Source organism: Heterodontus francisci, chromosome 12, assembly GCF_036365525.1.
Source record: "Heterodontus francisci isolate sHetFra1 chromosome 12, sHetFra1.hap1, whole genome shotgun sequence".
NCBI lineage: Eukaryota > Metazoa > Chordata > Chondrichthyes > Heterodontiformes > Heterodontidae > Heterodontus > Heterodontus francisci.
The window spans coordinates 19,376,519-19,396,043 of NC_090382.1; the positions used below are offsets into that span (position 1 = coordinate 19,376,519).

A 19,525-nucleotide genomic window follows, 5' to 3' on the forward strand; every position below is an offset into this window, starting at 1 on the left:
TCTAGAATTGGCCTTTATAGCCACTTCAGGCGCTGCTTCACAAATCACTGACCACCTCCAGGCGCTTATCCATTGTCTCTCGAGATAAGGAGGCCAAAGAAGAAGAAATTTAAGTTTACTCTCAGTTGCTGCAACCTTTCTGGGTAAGGAGGATGTATCCCTGAGTGATGAGACATTTAACAAAGATTAAACTAAAGGATTTGGCAGAATTGTTGGTGTGAGAAATAAACAGAAGCTAAGAAAGCAGTCATAATTGAAGTAATCGCACACCATTGGCAATTGGAAAAAGAAGAAAGCAAAACCGAGGATTTTCAGTTGAATTAACTAAAATTCGGTTACAGATAAGGCAGCTTGAACTTGACCAAGAAAAAGAAATAGAAATGAGAACTTGAGCAGGAAGAAGAATTGAAAAATCTTGCTTGCAAAAGAGTTGACATTGCAAAAATTTGAACCAGAATTTCAAAGCACAAGAGAAGGAAGGGAATTTGAAGTTAAAAAGCTGGAACTAAGACAACAGGGTGGCCATGACATCAAGGAAAGTTCTAGTGTGGAAAGATCTGATGCCAGCCCAGGATCCAGCAGACAGCTGTTTAAATTTGTGCAAGCCCTCCCTAAGTTTGAGGAAAAAGACGTAGAGGCATTTTTCATTTCGTTTGAAAAGATAGCCAAACAGATGAAGTGACCAAATGAAAGTTGGACACTGCTTATGCAAAGCAGGTTGATGAGCAGAGTTTATGTCATGCTTTCTGAGGAGGCTTCTGCAGATTGAGATGGCAAAAAAGGCTATTCCCACTGCTTATGAGTTGATTCTTGAAGCTTACCAGCAGAAATTTCGGAAACTTCGGAGTCTGTCTGGGCAGACTTGTATAGAATGAGAGGGTAAAGCAAAATAATTTTGATTGTTGGATACGGGCACTAAAGGGAGCAGCCACATATGAAAACCTTAGGGAACTAATTCTCCTTGAAGAATTTTAAAAACTCACTCCCTTCATTTAATAAGAACCCATGTAGAGAACAAGAAGGTTTCAGTGGCCAGACAGGCAGTGGAAATTGCTGATGATTGAGCCTGTTTATAAGCCCAAACTGTTTGTCTGTTACCCTCACAAACCCATGGACATAAAGTGGGAGGGTGAAAGGAAGGCAAGCAGCCAGGGACAAGAAGGTGCAGCTGGGAATGCCCCACGATCTCCTAAGGCCAGAAAAGAAGGTGCTGAGGGTGGAAGTGAGGTCCACAAGCCTAAGTGTTACCATTGTCACAAGGTGGAACACCTCTGAATGCTGGACATTGCGGGGTAAACCCATGGGATTTATTGGGGTACACAAAACCAATGTAGAGAAAGGGACCCTGACCCAGAGTACAGCAGATCAGGCTACAGCTCTGACTGCAGCTATAAGATGAATTACAAAAACCACTGAGTGCAGGGGTTGTGAATAAGATAAACGAGAGTTATAGAAATTCTTGTCAGAAGAAAAAGTAACTCCTTATCCCTCAAGTGAGGCAGGTAAACCTATAGTTATACTTGGGGATACAGGAGCCACCCAAACTCTTTTGCTGGGGAAAGGCATAACATTTCCACCAGGGAATGCACTGAATGCCAAGGTTTTAGTGAATGGTATTGGCGGGGAGTATATACCTTTGTATCAGGTGCGCCTAGAGTGTGACCCAATGTCTGGAACAGTAACTGTAGGAGTTGTCCATAGTTTTCCAGTAGTCACGGAAAAACCAGATGAAGTTAGAGACAGAACAGTTACAGGAAAAGGTTCCAAGAATTTTTCCTTCATGTGTAGTAACCCGAGAAATGGCTAAACAAGTTCCATTGTCAGAGGTAAAATTGGCACCACAGACAGATAATCGAATATCTGAAACTTTCTTTGGGGATTTGGATAATTTGAAGGAAATGTTTCATAAGTCTTCTCTGATCAAGGCTCAGCAAGCTGATCCTGAATTAAATAAAGTGGCACAATCAGCTCTCACAGAAGCTGAGGCAAAAGGAGTTCAAGAAGGATACCATGTTCAAGATGGGATTCTGATGAGGAAGTGGAGACCATCTCACAGACCTGCAGATGAAGAATGGATGGTAGTTCATCAGATAGCGGTGCCACCAAAGTATCGCCGGGAACTATTAAGGATAGCGCATTAAATTCTAATAGCGGGACATGTTGGGATCCGGAAGACCAAATCACAAGTCGACATTTTTACTAGCCAGGTCTTTCCAAGGACATGGTGCAGTTTTGTAAAATGTGCCATGCATGCCAGATTGTGGGAAAACCGCAACCTGCTATACAACAGGCACTTCTAATTCCCATATCAGTTACTGGGGAACCATTTAGTAGGGTGTTGGTAGACTGTGTAGGACCTTTACTGAAAATAAAAGCGGGACACCAATATATACTCCCTTTTAAGGATATGGCTACTCTGTTCCCAGAGGATATTCCCTTGAACAATTTCTGCTAAGGTAGTGGTCGAAAAATTAACCCAGTTCTTCATTAAATATGGATGACCGATTTAAGATTCAGTCTCATCAAGTTTCCAATTTTATGTTTAAAATTTTTCAGGAAGTTGTGGGTAATTTTGGGTATAACAGTTAAAGTCTTCAGCTTACCACTTACAGACACAAGGGGCTTTAGAAAGGTACCATCAGACCCTCAAAACGATTCACAGCATACTGTCATGAATATCCCCATGATTGGGATAAAGGGCTAGAATTTCCTTTGTTTGCCACTGAGGGTTCATCTAACAAATCTACTGGTTTTAGTCCTTTTGAATTGGTCTATGAACATGAGATAAGATGACCTCTAAAACTAATTCAAAGGTTTTTAAAACAGAGGGACAAATCTTCTGTGCTAGATGTATCTGTGTTCCGGGAACAGCTCACAAGAGCTTGCAAAGTGACTCGGGAACGCCTTAAAGCTTCCCAAACAACTCTGAAGAAAAGGGCAGACAAACAAGCCAAGACCTGAACATTTCAAACAGGGTAAACCATTGAAAGCACAGTTCAATAGTCAAGAGAATTTGGAAAGTAAATTATTTGATTGACACCCTAGATAGCTGGAAAAAGAAGCGGTTGTGTCATAGCAATATGTTGAAACAACTTCACCGGGAGGAGGATAAGCAAGCACAGGTATGTCAGGTAGTTTGGGACAGAGAAGGATGAAAGGGATAGTGAGGATGAGATAGAAAGAGGCCTAGACAATTCTCAAATTGAACCTCCTACTATCTGGTTAGCTAATACTGAATTGCTAGGGAGATTGGATACTATGCTTTCATATTTAGATGCAGAACAATGAGAAGACCTAACAAGGCTACTCACAACATTTAAAAGAATCTGTAGGGATAAGCCAGGATGTACAACCAAAGCCACACATGATGTGGATGTAGGGAGTCCTTTCCTATAAAACAGCATCCTTACCACTTGTGTCCAGAGAAACAGGCCCAGGTAAAAGCAGAAATCCAATACATGTTGGAAAACCACCTAATTGAACCCAATCAAAGCAGCTGGAGTTCCCCAGTAGTATTAAAGCCTAAACCTGATGGTTTAACTAGACTCTGTATAGACTACAGAAAAGTTAATGCAGTAACAAAGGCAGATTCCTACCTAATACCTTGCTGGTAAGACTGTATTGACAGAGTGGGCAGTGCCACATTTCTTACAAAAATAGATTTATTAAAGGAAATTGCCAGTATCCATTTAACACCCCGAGCTAAAGAAATATCAGCCTTTGTCACACCAGATGGTCTTTTCCAATGCCGAGTGATGCCATTAGGGCTACAAAATACCCCAGCAAGCTTTCAGAGACCAATGAACCAAGTGGTAGCCAGTATTCCTAACTGTGTAGTTTACCTTGATGTGCTGGTATACAGTGACATGTGGAAGGATCACTTGAACAATTAGTAGCTCTGTTTGGAAAATTATAGTTGGTTGATTTGGTAATAAACCTTGCCAAAAATTCAAAAACCAATATGCTCAACTATTCCGATGGGGTTTACTATTACAGCCCTATCACAAAGACTATCTACATTGTGGGCAAAAATTATGTATCCGCAGATGCTTTATCTAGAATTTAACTTTGATTTGAATTATCTAAATGCAAAGATGGTACAAAGCAGAATTGTATTAACTACAGGTAAAGAGTGAATGGGTATGAGTATGAAAATGTGTTTTAAAATATTTTCATCTTATATTTTTCCACATTTTGTAATGAAACACATTTAAAAATGGTGCTTCATTCCTCCAAGGGTGGAGGTATTACGAGTGTTTCTATCTTTTGGTAAATTTTGAAGATTTGTGTTTCAAAACTGAAAAGATTCCATAGATGCTGGAACTTTGTGCGTGTTTTTTTTTAAGGGAGGTCACTAGAAGGTTTGTGGACTGAACTTGAAAACAAACAATTATTGGAAGGCACCTGTCTGCAGATAATTACCCAGCAAAGGTTGTTTCGGACTTTGGGGGGGGGCACAAATGTATGTAGAGAAGTGACAGTTCAAGATTTATAGGAGTCGGGAAGCTTGCCTCTTATGACATTGTTTATGGTTTTGCTTTGGACAGTGAGGGTTGGCAATGAACAGTGGTTTGAAAAGGAGTGGGAGAAAACTTGCCAAGAAGAACAAACCATCCCAACTCAGTCTGTTCTAGCGGTTTGGAAAAAAGCCTGCCAGTTTTCCATCTCTCGAGGAGCTGTGTAAGGCCTGTGTATGAAACCTCTGTTCCTGCATTTCCTGGAAGCCTACTCAAACTGATCTTCAACGTCGCCTGAAAAGAACTGTTCTAGGAAGATCCCAGTGACAGCCGTCTATACACATTTGGGACGCCAAACCAAAACAAAGGACATCTTTCCATATCTTCTCTTTCTTCTTCAAGAATTATTAAGTATTTAACCCATGTTTTTGTCTGTTTTTTTGTAATAGAACTCTAAAATGCAAATCCCTTTATTTTTCCAGTTAAATAGTAAAGAAACCCAGCTGCTGTGTTTTATTCTGGGATAAAAATGGAGTCTATGATTGAGTGTATCAGTAAATGGGGGAAACAAAAATTAAATCTGTGGATAAATGGATCCTGAATAAACAGTGCACACCTCCCATTTCTGTCATAACAATACCCACCATGTGTGGCACTACCACTATGCTAAATGGGATAGATTTCGAACAGATCTCGCAACTCAAAACTGGGCATGCAAGAGGCACTGTAGGCCATCAGCAGCAGCACAATTATATTCAACCACAATCTGTAACCTCATGGCCCAGCATATCCCCCACTCTAGCTTTACCATCAATCTCAGGGACCAAAATTAGCTCAATGAAGAGTGCAGGAAGGCATGCCAGGAGCAGCACCAAGCATACCTAAAAATGAGGTGTCAGCCTGGTGATGCTACAACACAGAACTACTTGTATGCCAAACAGCAGAAGCAGCATGCAATAGACAGGGCTACGCCATCCCAGAAACAACGGATCAGATCCAAGTCCTGCCACATCCAGTCATGAATGGTGGTTGACAATTAAACAACAAACAGGAAGAGAAGGCTCCACAAACAACCCCATCCTCAAGGATTAGGGGGTCCAGTACATCAGGGCAAAAGACAAGGCTGAAGCATTTGCATGCATCATAGGCCAGAAGGGCCGAGTGGATGATCCATCTTGGCCTCCTCCTGAGGTCCCCAGCATCACAGATGCCAGTCTTCAACCAATTCGATTCCCTCCACGAGATATCAAACAGCTGAAGGCACTGGATACAGCAAAGGCAATGGGCCCTGACAACATTCTGGCAATCGTACTGAAGACTTGAGCTCCAGAACAAGCCAAGCTGTTCCAGTGTGCTGCTACAACACTAGCATCGACCCGGTAATGTGGAAAATTGCCCAAGTATGTCATGTACACAAAATGCAGGACAAATCTGACCTGGCCAATGACTACCCTATCAGTCTACTTCGATCGCCAGCAAAGTGATGGAAGGAGTTGTCGACAGTGCTATCAAGCACTGATAATCAGTTTGGGTTCTGCCAGGGCCACTCAGCTCCTGACCTCATTACAGCCTTGGTCCAAACATAGACAAAAGGTCTGAACACCAGAGGTGAGGTGAGAGTGGCTGCCCTTGATTTCAAGGCCTTTGACCGAGTATGGTAAGGAGCCCTAACAACTGGAATCGGGGGAAAAGTCTCCACTGGTTGGAGTCATATCTAGCACAAAGGAAGATGGCTGTGGTTGTTGGAGGTCAATCATCTCAGTCCCAGGAGATCACTGCGAGAGTTCCTCAGGGTAGTGTCCTAGGTCCAACCATCTTCAGCTGCTTAATCAATGACCTTCCCTCCATGAGGTCAGAAGTGGGGATGTTCACTGCACAATGTTCACCACCATTCATGTCTCCTCAGATAATGAAACAGCCTGTGTCCAGATGCAGCAAGACCTGGATAACATCCAGACTTGGGCTGATAAGTGGCAAGTAACATTCGCACCACACAAGTGCCAGGCAATAACCACCTCAAACAAGAGAAAACCTAAACATCTCCTCTTGACATTCAATGGCCAAATCCTCCATTATCAACATCCTGGAGGTTACCACTGACCAGAAACTGAACTGGACCACCATATAAATACTGTGGCTACAATAGCAGGTCAGAGGCTGGGAATTCTGTGGCAAGTAACTCACCTCCTGACACCCCAATGCCTGTCCACCATCTACATGGCACAAGTCAGGAGTGTGATGGAATAGTCTCCACTTGCCTGGATGGATGCAGCTCCAACAACACTCAAGAAGCTCGACACTATCCAGTACAAAGCAGCCCGCTTGATTGGCACCCCATCCACCACCTTCAAAATTCACTCCCGCCAAAACTGGCACACAGTGCAGCAGTGTGCACCATCTACAAAATGCACGCAGAAGCTCACCAAGATTCCTTTGACAGCATCTTCCAAATCCGCCACCTCTACCACCTCGAAGGACAAGGCCAACAGATGCATAGGAACACCACCACCTGAAAGTTCCTGTCTGAGCCATACACCATCCTGGCTTGGAACTATATCGCTGTTCCTTCACTGCCCCAGGGTCAAGATCCTGGAACTCCCTTCCTAACAGCGCTGTGGTTGTACCTACACCCCAAGGACTGCAGCAGTTCAAGAAGGCAGCTCACCACCACCTTCTCAAGGGCAATGAGGGATGGGCAATAAATGCTGGCCTAGCCAGTGATGTCCACATCCCATGAATGAATAAAGAAAATTTTGCATAGTTCTGATATATAAATTACACAGGGATCTATCACACACAGTTCTGTTATGTAGATTATACCAGGATATCTCAAGCATTTCCGCTTTACAGATTAGACTGGGCTATCTCTCACACACACTGTTCCAATGTCTAGATTCCACCAGGATATATCACTCACAGTTTTGATATATGACTCACAGCTGTGTTAAATAGATTGCATTGGACTATATCACTCACAGCTCTGTTATATAGATAACACTAGGATATCTCACACACCATTCTGTTACATCGATTACAGAATGATATTTCCCTCACTGTAATCCACACATCACACCTCTGCTATATAGATTACAGTGCCATACAACACACACAAATCTGTTAGGTAGATTATATGGGGATATGCCACTCACAGCTCAATTTTGTAGATTACACTGGGTTATATGAAATAAAGTTATTTTATATGGACGATACTGGAATATAGACACACAGTTCTGTTATATAGATTACTCTGGGATATATATCACACAGTTTTGTTATATAGATGTTGCTGGAATATATCACACAGTTCTATGTTCTGTGTTGCGAACTCCTCTCAGCTCGGGCCATTGTGGAAATTTTCAGTTACTGTCAGTGCTTCTGGCAGAATGAAGGTGCATCTTTATATAGGAAAGGGCAATCTCGGCTATGATGCCTCCTATTGTCAAATAACCTGCCAACGTTTACTGTCTGGCCAATGGCATAAGATACTGCAGAGTGATTCCTGTCACAAAGCCCCTGCTCGAGGTTAGCTTATAGCAATGGAAAGGGAAGGGTTAAAATTCTAAACTCAGTGGAGGGGAAGAGAGGGGTTAATACTCTACACTGAGGGGAGGTGTTAAAAGAAAAGCCAGCACAGCAGGTACAGTATAATCCACTGGATTCAATCAGGGAACATGGATACATGCACATGTACATTCTCTCCCCTTTGTTAGGTTGGGATACACTGAGTAATGATAAAGTGGGTTATGATGTCTCCACAGCAAGGTGTGTTTAGTTAAGTTAAACTGGGCTGAGTGAACTATTCCAGCTGGAGCCGAGTGGGCACCAACAATTGATCTCAGTGCTCTGAGGTTAGATGGAGGGGTAAAAGATTCAGCAGAATTGGTGTGGCCGATCGCTATTTAGTGACCCTGCTAGAAAGTGCATGTATGTGCCTTGGTATCAGCTGAGGACACGATGGCCTAACTGCGATGTTCCTATGAATACATAAATGCACAAGTGAGGAGTGGCCATTTGGCTGGGGGAGAGGAAGGAACAGTCTAGTGGAAATCCAAACAAGAATCAACACCTTTAGAAGAAAAGACAGGTAAGGGAGAGGCAGAGAACAAATTCAAGCAAAACCCAAACAACAAAATGCTGCATTAAAAGATAGGTACAGAATAGCAGAGGTGATTCTGCCATGACAAATAAAGCCATGCTCTTCTCAAAATTGAAAGATATCCATGTAATATAATGTAGCATTCTTGCTGTCACAGTGTATCTGGTACCTTGGCTCCTGCATCAATATCTAGTCATGAAAGTTTCACTGGAGACCCAGCCTTCTTGGAGGTCATGAAAAAAAAATCAATAGCCACTTTGTGCTGCCGACAATCAAATCATTCAAACAAAGGCAGGCAATTTATTAGATGTTTCAGGCGTCCTGAATTTAGCATAAGCATCAGAAATAAAATTGTGAAGTGCTGGGGAACATCCTTTTTCACATATTGCTCTAGACTGTAAGGCTTTGGTTGAAGAAACAAATAAAAGTCCTACGCCTCCCATTCAAACCCATTGATTGCTCTGATTAATCAGATTTATACTGAACGGTTGTTGTCAATTGTTCAAACAACAAGGAACAAGGAGACTCAGAAGGTTACTGCTTTGTATATTTCTCCCTGCCTTCTTTAGGCTATCAAGTTAACAGCCCATGGTGAAAGAAAATGTCTAAATGTTCAGCCTCCCTGCTGATGTGAGTTTTTCATTGAGAGTTTATTCCCCCTTCTTTCTTTGCTGCCTTACGTTGAGGTATTACTGGCATCTACCCTGCAACCTCGTCCCCAGGTGACACATTCTATGTTTGACAACGAATGTCAGCTGGGTATTCAGAGACACACCAGTGTTTGGCGTGATACTGAGATCTGCAGAACAGGAAAGGAGCAGGTTTGATCCCTCAGCTAAGGCAGGTGCCCTCTGCTGGAGAACAGCAACACAGGTACCACCATTGAATGCAGTGTCCCTGAGCTATAGAAAGAAAGAACTTAGCAAAGGCCCCTTTTTCTGTTCTTTTTCGAATGACCTCTGCTGCATTATGATAGGATTGGATGTTGAGTGAAGAAAGAACTGAGCTTGGTAGGGGTATCCATGATTGAAGAGCTTGTCAACATCTCTCTGTACAGGTTTATACTTCAAATTGTAAAGGTAAAGTTATGAAGGCTGTGGAAAATTCTTCCCCAACAATTTACGGATAAACTTGAAGGAGGAATAAATGAACAATTGCATTCTACTTCTTTTCATCAAAATTTATCAAAACGCCCCTCCCCAAATTTCCCCAATTCATACGTTAGCTGCAGTCAAGCTCACCCCAGGTACTGGTGTTTTCTGAGTCCAAAGGCTGCAGCTTCAAGACCTTCGCTAAGAGCTTGGCAGCGTTCCTCATAGGGCACTGTCCTTCTGAATGAGATATTAAACTATCTGTCTGTTCAGGTGGATATTAATGATCCTAAGATGCTATTTGAAGAGGGGCAGGGGAGTTCTGCTCGACATCCTGGCCAACATTCATCCCTCAACCAATGTCATGGAAAGCAGACTAATTCAACATTTATCCACTTGCGACTTGTGGAATTTTGCTCTATGCCAATTGGCTGCCATGTTTGTCCACAGATCAACAATGATAGCAACTTCATTGGCTTTGAAACACTTTAGACCATCCTGGGGCATGAATGATGCGATAAAAACGCAAGTTCTCTCATTGCACTTTAAAAACAGTTCATGTATGTAACACATTGACAAACATGATGCAATTGTTTTGCTTAAGTTGGGCCTACCAACTGACCCACCTTCACCAAAGGCCCATATGAGATCCATCCTCCCACTTTGCAATCCAGCCATCACTATGCCTGTAAATTGGGAGGATAAATGTTGGGAATCACTTGTTCTCCCTCCTAAGAGACAGTAAGTTAAGGCGAGAAAAAACTATCAAGTTTTACTGAAGGAGATAAGTTGAAGATTATTTTAATTTCACTTGAACACGCCTGCAGGTGGCATTACAGACACAACTTGCCAATGGTGTTTATGTATTTTATTTGTGACGCCAGGAGATGTCTCAGGTACACAGCTGGCAACTGAGAATCTCACACCTGCCATTTATGCAGCTTCAGCCAGCCCTGAGCTGCTTCTGTCAGCCAGTTCTTACCATACTTGTTCCCATCCTCGCCTTTGGCACTGATCCTCCTCCCCAGGACCTGCAGGTGTTTGCCACTGGTACGGCTGTACAACTGGTACAGGCGCACATACTTGCGGCTTGTGTCATCCCTCAGCCTGGTATGATTCTCCACATGAGGCCTGAAATCTGTGTTCTCCTCCATCGAGGCCTGCAGTCAGCACGAGAGCATGAGAGAGAGAGAGAGAGAGAGAGAGAGAAAGAGAGGTATAACATCACACATCACCCATTGGTGCAATAAGCACCAGCCACTGCCCCAAACCCCTGCCAATTGTCATGACAAATACTTCCAGCATGTGAAAGCCAAGGGAAAAGTAAAAGGTAGGTAGTCCTGATCCTACACCTGGGCATTTTTAATCAAATATAGAAAAACAGGTAAGGGCAGCCTTGATTCTCCCTGTTTGGCTGACCACACCATCCTTCCCAAGGCCTCTCCACTGTTTTCCAGCTGGGTGATACCGCACACGCCTGTTTCCATTCTTATCTATCTATTCATAACTAGAGTATCACTTGCAATGGTAGCACTTTCTGCACCCACAATGTTACCTCTGGTGTCTTCCAAGAATCTATCCTTGGCCTCTTCCTGTTTCTCATCGACATGTTGCGCCTCAACATCATGCGAAAATATAGCATTAGTTTTCACATGTACGCTGACAACACCCAGCTCTACCTCACAACCACCTCTCTCGACTCCTCCACTGGTGCTAAATTATCAGACTGTTTCGCCAACATCCAGTACCGGAAAGTCAGCAATTTCCTCCAACTGAATATTGGGAAGACCGAATCCATTATCTTCATTCCCCAACACAAACTTTGTTCCCTAGTTACCACCTGCATCTCTCTCCCTGGCAACTGTCTGATGCTAAACCAGACTCTTTGCAACCTTGGTGTTATATTGGACCCTGAGATAAGCTTTTGACCACATATCCACACTGTACTAAGACTGCATATTTCCATCTCCATAACATCACCCGACTCTATCCCTGTCTCAGCTTATCTGTTGCTGAAATCCTCATCCATGCCTTTGTTACTTCTGGACTTGACTATTCCAGCCTCCCACATTCTACCCTCTGTAAACTTGAGTTCATCAAAACCCTGCTTACTTGCACAAAGTCCTGTTCACCGATCACACCTGTATGCACTGACCTACTTTGGCTCCCGGTTAAGCAACGCCTCGATTTTAAAATTCTCATCCTTGTTTTCAAATCCCTTCATGGTCTCGCCCCACGCTACCTCTGTAATCTCCTTCAGCCCTGATATCTGCACTCATCTAATTCTGGCCTCTTGAACATCTCTGATTTTAATTGCTCCACCACTGATGGCCATGCCTTTAGCTGCATAGGCCCTAAGCTCTGGAATTCCCTCCCTAATCCTCTACTCCTATCTTTCCTCCTTTTAAGATGCTCCTTAAAACCTACCTCTTTGACCAAACTTTTGACTGTCTGTCCTAATAGCGCCTTATGTGGCTCAGTGTCAAATTTTGCTTTATAATGCTCCTGTGAAACGCCTTGGGATGTTTTATTACATTAAAGGTGCTATATAAATCCAAGTGCTATGACTCAATTGGTAGCATTATTGGCTCCAATTTGGAAAGTTGTAGGTTCAAGGCCCACTTCAGTGCAGCACTGAGAAGGTTCTGAACTGTCAGAGGTGAAATGTTTTGGATGAGATTCCAAAGTGAAGCTCCATCTGCTCTCTCAGGTGGATATAAAAGATCTCACACAGCTACTTAAGAATAGCAGGGTATTTCTCCTGATGTCCTGGCCAATATTTATCCCTCAACTAATATCACTAAAACACATTGTCTGGTCATTATCATGTTGCTATTTCTTGATCTCTGGATGTCCCAAAACACTTTACAGCCAATAAAGTACTTTTCAAGTGTTCCACTTGTACAGTAGGAAACACAGCAACCAATGTGTGCATGGCAAGGTCCTGCAAACAGCAATGTGACAATGATCAAACAATCTGTTTTTTTTAATGTTGTTGGTTGAGAGATAAATGTTGGCCAGAATACCAGGCAGAAACTACCCTATTCATCTGTTCATAGTGCGACTAGGATCTTCCACAAATGAATATAAGAAATAGGAGGAGCAGGAGTAGACCATACAGCCCCTCGAGCCTGCTCCGCCGTTCAATACGATCATGGCTGATCCTTGGCCTCAACTCCACTTTGCCGCCCACTCTCCATATCCCTTGATTCCCTGGAGACCAAAAATCTGTCTATCTTAGCCTTAAATATATTCAACAATGGATCATCCACAACCCTCTGTAGTAGACAATTCAAAGATTCATGACCCTTTGAGTGAAGAAATTGCTCCTCATCTCAGTCCTAAATGATCGACCCCTTATCCTGAGACTGTGCCCCCGTGTTCTAGATTTCCCAGCTGGGGATACAACCTCAGTGTCTACACTATCAAGCCCTTTCTGAATCTTGAATGTTTCAACGAGATCACCTCTCATTCTTCTAAATTCCATACAGTACAGACCCAATTTACTCAACCTCTCATCAAAGGACCACCCTTTCATCACAGGAACTAACCTAGTGAACCTTCTCTGCATCTCACCCAATGCAAGTATATCCTTCCTTAAATATGGAGACCAAAACTGGGAATAGTACTCCAGCTGTGTTCTCACCAAAGCCCTATACAATTGTTATGCTCACCTGAGAGGGCAGACTGGGCTAGGTTTAACATCTCATCTAAAAGACAGCACCTCCTCCATTCAGCTTAGTGCTGCACTGGAGTGTCCGCATGGATTATGTGCCACAAGTCTCTAGAGTGAGACATGATCTACAACTTTTTGACTCAGAGGCTGCAGTGCTACCGAGCCATGAGCTAATAAGATTCCAATCTATGTTGAGGGTTAGCACTACATTAGCCCAGAAATTGGGCAGGATGGCAGTGATCTCTTCTTTGTAGGGTTTGAGACATTTGCTTGCAGGACTGGTTGATTCAGCTGATCCCATTGAAAACAACTAGCATAAATTCATTGTGTTCTTAGAAGATGCTAATTTGTCCATAATTTTCTCTTTGCATTTCCAATGTTGGATGAATTTTATGTTCCCATATTCACCATTGCAACATTTTGCCATTTTCTGAATGTGGGCTCAAGTTATGGAAAGGACGTAAGAATGCCGAAAGTTGGATAAAAACAATGCTTGGGGAAGTTGAATAGTATTCACTCTGTATAGTATATATTACTATATGGAATTCACTCCTCACAGTATATATAATTGTGTGGGATTTACTCTATACAGTATAAATAATGGTATGCAACTCGCTCTATACAATATATATAATACCATATGCAATTCACTCAATATAATATAGATAGCGAAATGGGATTAACTCTATACTATATATATAAAACAGTATGTAATTCACTCACAGTATATATATATCTCTGTAAGGGATTCATTCTACACGGTACATATTCCTGTATGGGATTCCCTCTATGCTGTATATAGCTATGGTTTTACCTTATGCAGCACATATAACTGTATGGAATACACTATACAGTATAAATATCTGTGTGGAATTAATTCTATACAGTTTCTACAACTATTTTCTTAGTTGTAAAGTGGTTTGACACTTCCTGGGTCATGAAAGGCGCTATACAAGTCCAAGTTCTTAGTTTTCAGAAACAAAACTGTCTTTGTATTTAACACTAGCATTGCCTCACTGAGCCCCTTGTATATATTCTTTAGTGAATGGGCTATAAGCTTGGCAGAATTGGCATTATCTTTTAATTTCTATTCCTGACCTGTGGTATCTTTGGTATTCCAAATGAAGTGTCACCCATGGCTCAGTAGTAGCACTCTTGCATCTCAGCAGCAGTTTGTGGGTTCAAACCCTACTCTAGAGACTTAAACACAAAACCTTGGCCAATGTTTTAATTCAGTATTGAGGAAGTGTTACACTGCCTGTTTTGGGTTGAGTTTAAACTGAGGCCTGATTTGCCCTCTCAGTTGGATGTAAAAGATCCCATAACACTGTTAGAAGAGCAGGGAAGTTCGGTCCTGGCCAATATTTATCCCTCATCCGACATCCCTAAAACCAAATGATCTGGTAATTTATTTCACTGTTGTTTGTGTAAATGCAAGTCTTTATCTTTTTAAGGGAGCCTTACAGTTGAAAAATCTCCAACTTCCGGTAAGCAAATTGGGCCCATTTATTTCCACGGGGACAGGTGCAGAGTTGGTTCGGCTTCGTGCGGATTTTTGCAGCCAGTCTGCATTGATTATCAAAGCATTGTCTTTTATTTTATTTTACATTTTTTCAAATTTATTTTAAGTGGGTCTCTCAGAAGCAGAATGGCCCCCCAGGTTTGCCCTCCTCCACGCCCCTACCCACTTTGCAATAAGGTATTAGGAGCGACTCTGCCAGGGTATGATGGAGCAAGGCATTTCTCATCTATAAATTATTCCTGGCTGGAAAGCAAACGTCCATGTCTGGAAATACATATATATATATATATTCTCTCCTAGACTGCTGTTTTGTTTTGCGAGTCGCACTAGTTTCACAACAACCGGTCTAAATTATTGCACATTATTTAACAATGAACAGATCACATACCAAATCAATGAGCGACAATTCCATTTAAAATACTGCATTTACATAATGAAAAGCAATAAGATTTCTATCTTAAGATAGTTTTGATTATATGAAGTGCGACCTAGCTGCGAATTCGTATTGGACTTCTAAAAATTAAGATTCTCAGATCAGAACTATATACTAGGCTAAAAACTGAATTGCTATTTTAAACATTTTATAGCCCTGTCAAGCGTTAATTCTCATACAAAACCAGGAAATGCTAAATAGCTTAATAAAGTGTTGTACTTACCTTGATTTCAAAGCACAGTAGCAACACGTGTAAACATCTGAATGGGAGAAAATACAACATTAATAAGCGTTTCACCCGCCAGATTCTCACTGCAAATTAAAATTTATTTATTTTCCCCTTTTAAAAATGAATTTCCCTTGTTCAATAAAACAGTGTTAAAAGTAGCCGTAAAATTATAATTAAAACAGTAACTCAGTCAGAAAGTTACAAGATGCTTACAGGCACATGAACGTTGAACAGGCCGGATTCATAGCTGTGGATGTTCAAAAGGTATAAAATAAAAAAAAAACTGATAACGATTGCAAGAGGGAAAAAAGGGACAGAAATAAATTAAAAGCGTTTAATCCGTCCGACTGCTGCTCGGTGCCACCTCAAGGACTGGAGTGTGGGTGAGTCAGTCTCCCTTCTGGGATCTGATGCTGATGCGGAGAGGCAGGAGGTGTGCGAGGGTGTCTGAAGCTCTTCACAGCGGCATCAACCAACCTTGTCTGCAGCGCGTAGAGGTGGAAGGTAGTCGGTTTCTCAAACTCCTTTAACCAGCCTTCCTCGATCAATTCCACTCAGAGACCCACCCTTCAACAAAACAGCGGCTGCCCTGCAGAATACATCTCTTGCACTTGAAATAATCCCTGGATAGAAGGTGCAAACCAGGCGAATATTTGCTCTGACGGTCTTTTATTTCCTGTCTTTCAGACTAATGTTTATCCTCTGATCCGAGCTTCGATCCTTTCTCTCTCTCTCTCTCCCTTCTGATTAATTCACCATGTGTCCTTGTAGGACGAAGCGAAGACACACACACACATACACACATAGGGGAAGGTAAAGAAAGAGGTGTGACAGGCTTCCCACCACGCCAGTCCGGACTGTGCCAATCCACATCCGAGAAGTGCCTGAAACTGCAAGGGGTTGGCAAGCCGGTGTCACTCGAACTGCACGACCCTTGCCTGCTCCGTCTTGCCCCAACAGATTAACCCCATCTCCCTCTCAACATTACCCCGTACAGCATCGACCAGGGTCCCGCAATTTCAGGGCAGCAGCGAATTAATAGGGGGGGAAGAGAGGAAAAACGCGCCGACAAAATTATAGATTTATTTATTTAAAAAAAAAACACAAGTACAATCTCCCTTAAGGAGTGTCAAGAAGTAATAAAATTTTCATTCCAAGAATTAGAGAGGGCCTTGATGGTGCTCCTTATAATTTTGCCCACAAGAGCTGACACTTCGCCTTCCCTGCCCCTATCCTGAGCGTGATATCAGTGCTAACCCGTCACATCTCAGTCCACCTTTCATTTCTCCCATTTTTTTTTGCAACTACATTTTCTTTTAACAGGAACTGTGCTTGCTTTCCCTCCCTAAAATATCCAGTGTGGGATTTTAAGTAAAATGCATTACTTTGATGAGCAACGCAGTAATAAATAAAGCAGGGAGGAGAGAGAAATAGAGAACAACAGGCAATGAGACAGAAAGGCAGAGAGAAAGAGAATACATACAGAGTAATAAATAAAGCAGGGAGGACAGAGGAAGAGGGAAAGATAAACAGATAAAGAGTACTAAATAAAGCAGGGAGGAAAAACAGACAGAAAGAGTCACAGAGGCAAGATACTAAATAATGCAGGGGGCAAAGACAAACAGAGGGAGACAGACAGAGTGAGAGACAAAATAATAAAGTGGGGAGGATAGAGAGAGAGAGACAGAGAGGGAGACAAACAGAGTAATAAATAAAGCAGGGAGAAGAGGGAGAGACAGACAGACAGACAGAGAGGGGAAGCAGAATAAATAAATAATAATAATAAACCAGGGAGGAGTGTGAGACAGACAGAGGACTGAATTTCATGGGCCCCTCTAGGAATGGGAATGGAGGTTGGGGGCCCATAAAATGGTTTGGGAAGGCAGGAGTGGAGTGGCCATTGCCTTCCAGATGCCTTGGAGTTTAGTCTGGGGCGGCAAGGCTAAGGAAGTTCTTCCTGCCCAGAGGCCAATTGAGGCCCTTAAGTGGCCAATTAATGACTATTTAAGGGCCTCTTTCCATTGTTGTTGGTATTTTAACAGTGGCAAGGAGTGCCATGTGAGGAGGCTGCCCAATAACTCAAGGCAACCTTCCTGTGGGTTGGGGTAGGGGGTGTCCCTCCTCCATGGACAATTTGTGAACCACAGAGGGACCCCGGCGGCCAAGGTCACCCCTCTGCTAACAACCTCCCTGCCCGCAATGACCACCCTCCACCCTTGCCAAGGCCTACCTGACTGGCCCCAGTGAGATCGCCCCACTTACCTGAGGTCCGGGCCTTGAATGCTGGTTCTGGTTCTAGGCTTCCTGTAGAACTGGCAATAGCCACCTCTCCCAGTGGCGTAAAATAAAAGCAAAATACTGTAGATGCTGGAAATCTGAAATAAAAACAGAAAGTGCTGGAAATACTCAGCAAGTCTGGCAGCATCTGTGGAGAAGGAAGCAGAGTTAACGTTTCAGGTCTGTGACCTTTCATCAGAACAGTTCTGAAATGTCACAGACCTGAAATCTTAACTCTGCTTCTCTCTCCACAGATGCTGCCTGACCTGCTGAGTATTTCCAGCACTTTCTGTTTTTATTTCTCCCAGTGGCATTGCTGGTACTACTGAGGGCCGGCAGCTCTTGGAGCGGGATCCCCATCCCTAAAGGGACGGGGACTTAGATGGCAGGCAATTAATTGGCTGCCCACTGTGGTATTCGGCAGGGGGTCCAAAACTGGGCTGAGGTGGAGTCACCCCCTGCCTTCCGGCCCATCGCCGGGTGCCCCTGCCATCAGAGTAAAATTCAGCCCAGAGAGACAGTCAGACAGACAGACAAGTAGACAAAGAAAGACTTACAGCTTACAGTATTGTGAATACTGTAGGGCTGCTAGGGATCAGAGGAGACTGAAACATAGCGACTATATAAACATTCATCCAAGGAAATTCCAACTTTCATCTTCCCCATGCACCTGCTCTGGTCAGTGCCCCTGACCTTAATCAATTTAAAGTGAGTTTAAAACCACTTAACACAGATGGGATCACAGAAACTCCAAAAGATTAACTTTTGGGGATGAAATCAACAAATAATATTCAGAAGTTGTAGCTGCGGGGGCTGCACAATACTGGAAATTTAAATTCATTATCTCCTTCTTTAAAACATACCAGGGACAGTTTAAGTTTGAGGTGTATATATTAAGGATAGGGTAATATCAGCGCAATCCTGGTGGAATCGATTGAGGCGGTTTAAAAGCTCGGGGAATTTAAACGTGAGTTATGCCCAAAGCCACTTCTCTTTGTGTTTTCCATAATCATTTTTGCTAGTTCAAGATTCAGTTCACCTGAATCAGGCCCCACCCACAAAACAGGTCACACCCCAAATCAAAATTGCAAGATTCCGCCGATTGCGTTAGTTCAGGACTGTTCTTCAATCGAATTCATTTTTTTCAGACCTACAGCACTGGCATGCACATTTTAGAAGTTTATTCATATCAAAAATATTATTTTACTAAAAAAACTGACCAGTGTACACAAATGAAACTACTAAATGGGTCACTGCATTTTTAAAATTAATTTTCTGTGATTTTAAAAGCAAGTTACTTACAGGTGAAGGATTGGAAACTCTTATTGAAGATGCTTATTATTGGTGATAAACCCATTTTCATTTGTATTAATAAAACTGCACCAGGTTACTATTCTTAAATGCATCAAAGCATACTTTTTCATGAAAAGAAATAAAAACAATTATGTTCTATTACACCGGCCAGTTGTGCTGGTTCATGGAAGATTTTATGTTTGTGATTATGCAAATGAACTTTAGCAGAAACGTGAGCTGTTATTTAACCAGCACAATTTCAAGCAGGTTTTGGGCACAATTGCCCAAAGCTGAAAATCTACATTTAAAAAAGCATATTAACCTCAATTCCAGTATCCTCTACTCTGTTATTGGAGGCTATGGGAATATAGGAAGAGGAGGAGGTCATTCAGCCCCTTGCAGCATAGTCAGAAGCACCATCTTTCAGACTGCATGTTAAATCAAGGCCTCA

General features: G+C 42.5%; 1 protein-coding gene across 1 annotated transcript in view; it reads right to left on the minus strand.

Moving 5' to 3' along the window:
* LOC137375551 (fibroblast growth factor 18-like) overlaps positions 1–15,749 on the minus strand; it is a 101,720-nt gene extending 85,971 nt beyond the window's left edge. Inside the window, exons 1-3 of the mRNA XM_068042896.1 lie at positions 15,718–15,749; positions 15,499–15,535; positions 10,627–10,804 (exon numbers count right to left, since the gene is read on the minus strand). Coding sequence (XP_067898997.1) covers positions 10,627–10,804; positions 15,499–15,535; positions 15,718–15,749 — 247 coding nt within the window. The remainder of the gene's footprint in view (positions 1–10,626; positions 10,805–15,498; positions 15,536–15,717) is intronic.
* Positions 15,750–19,525: the final 3,776 nt, after the last annotated feature.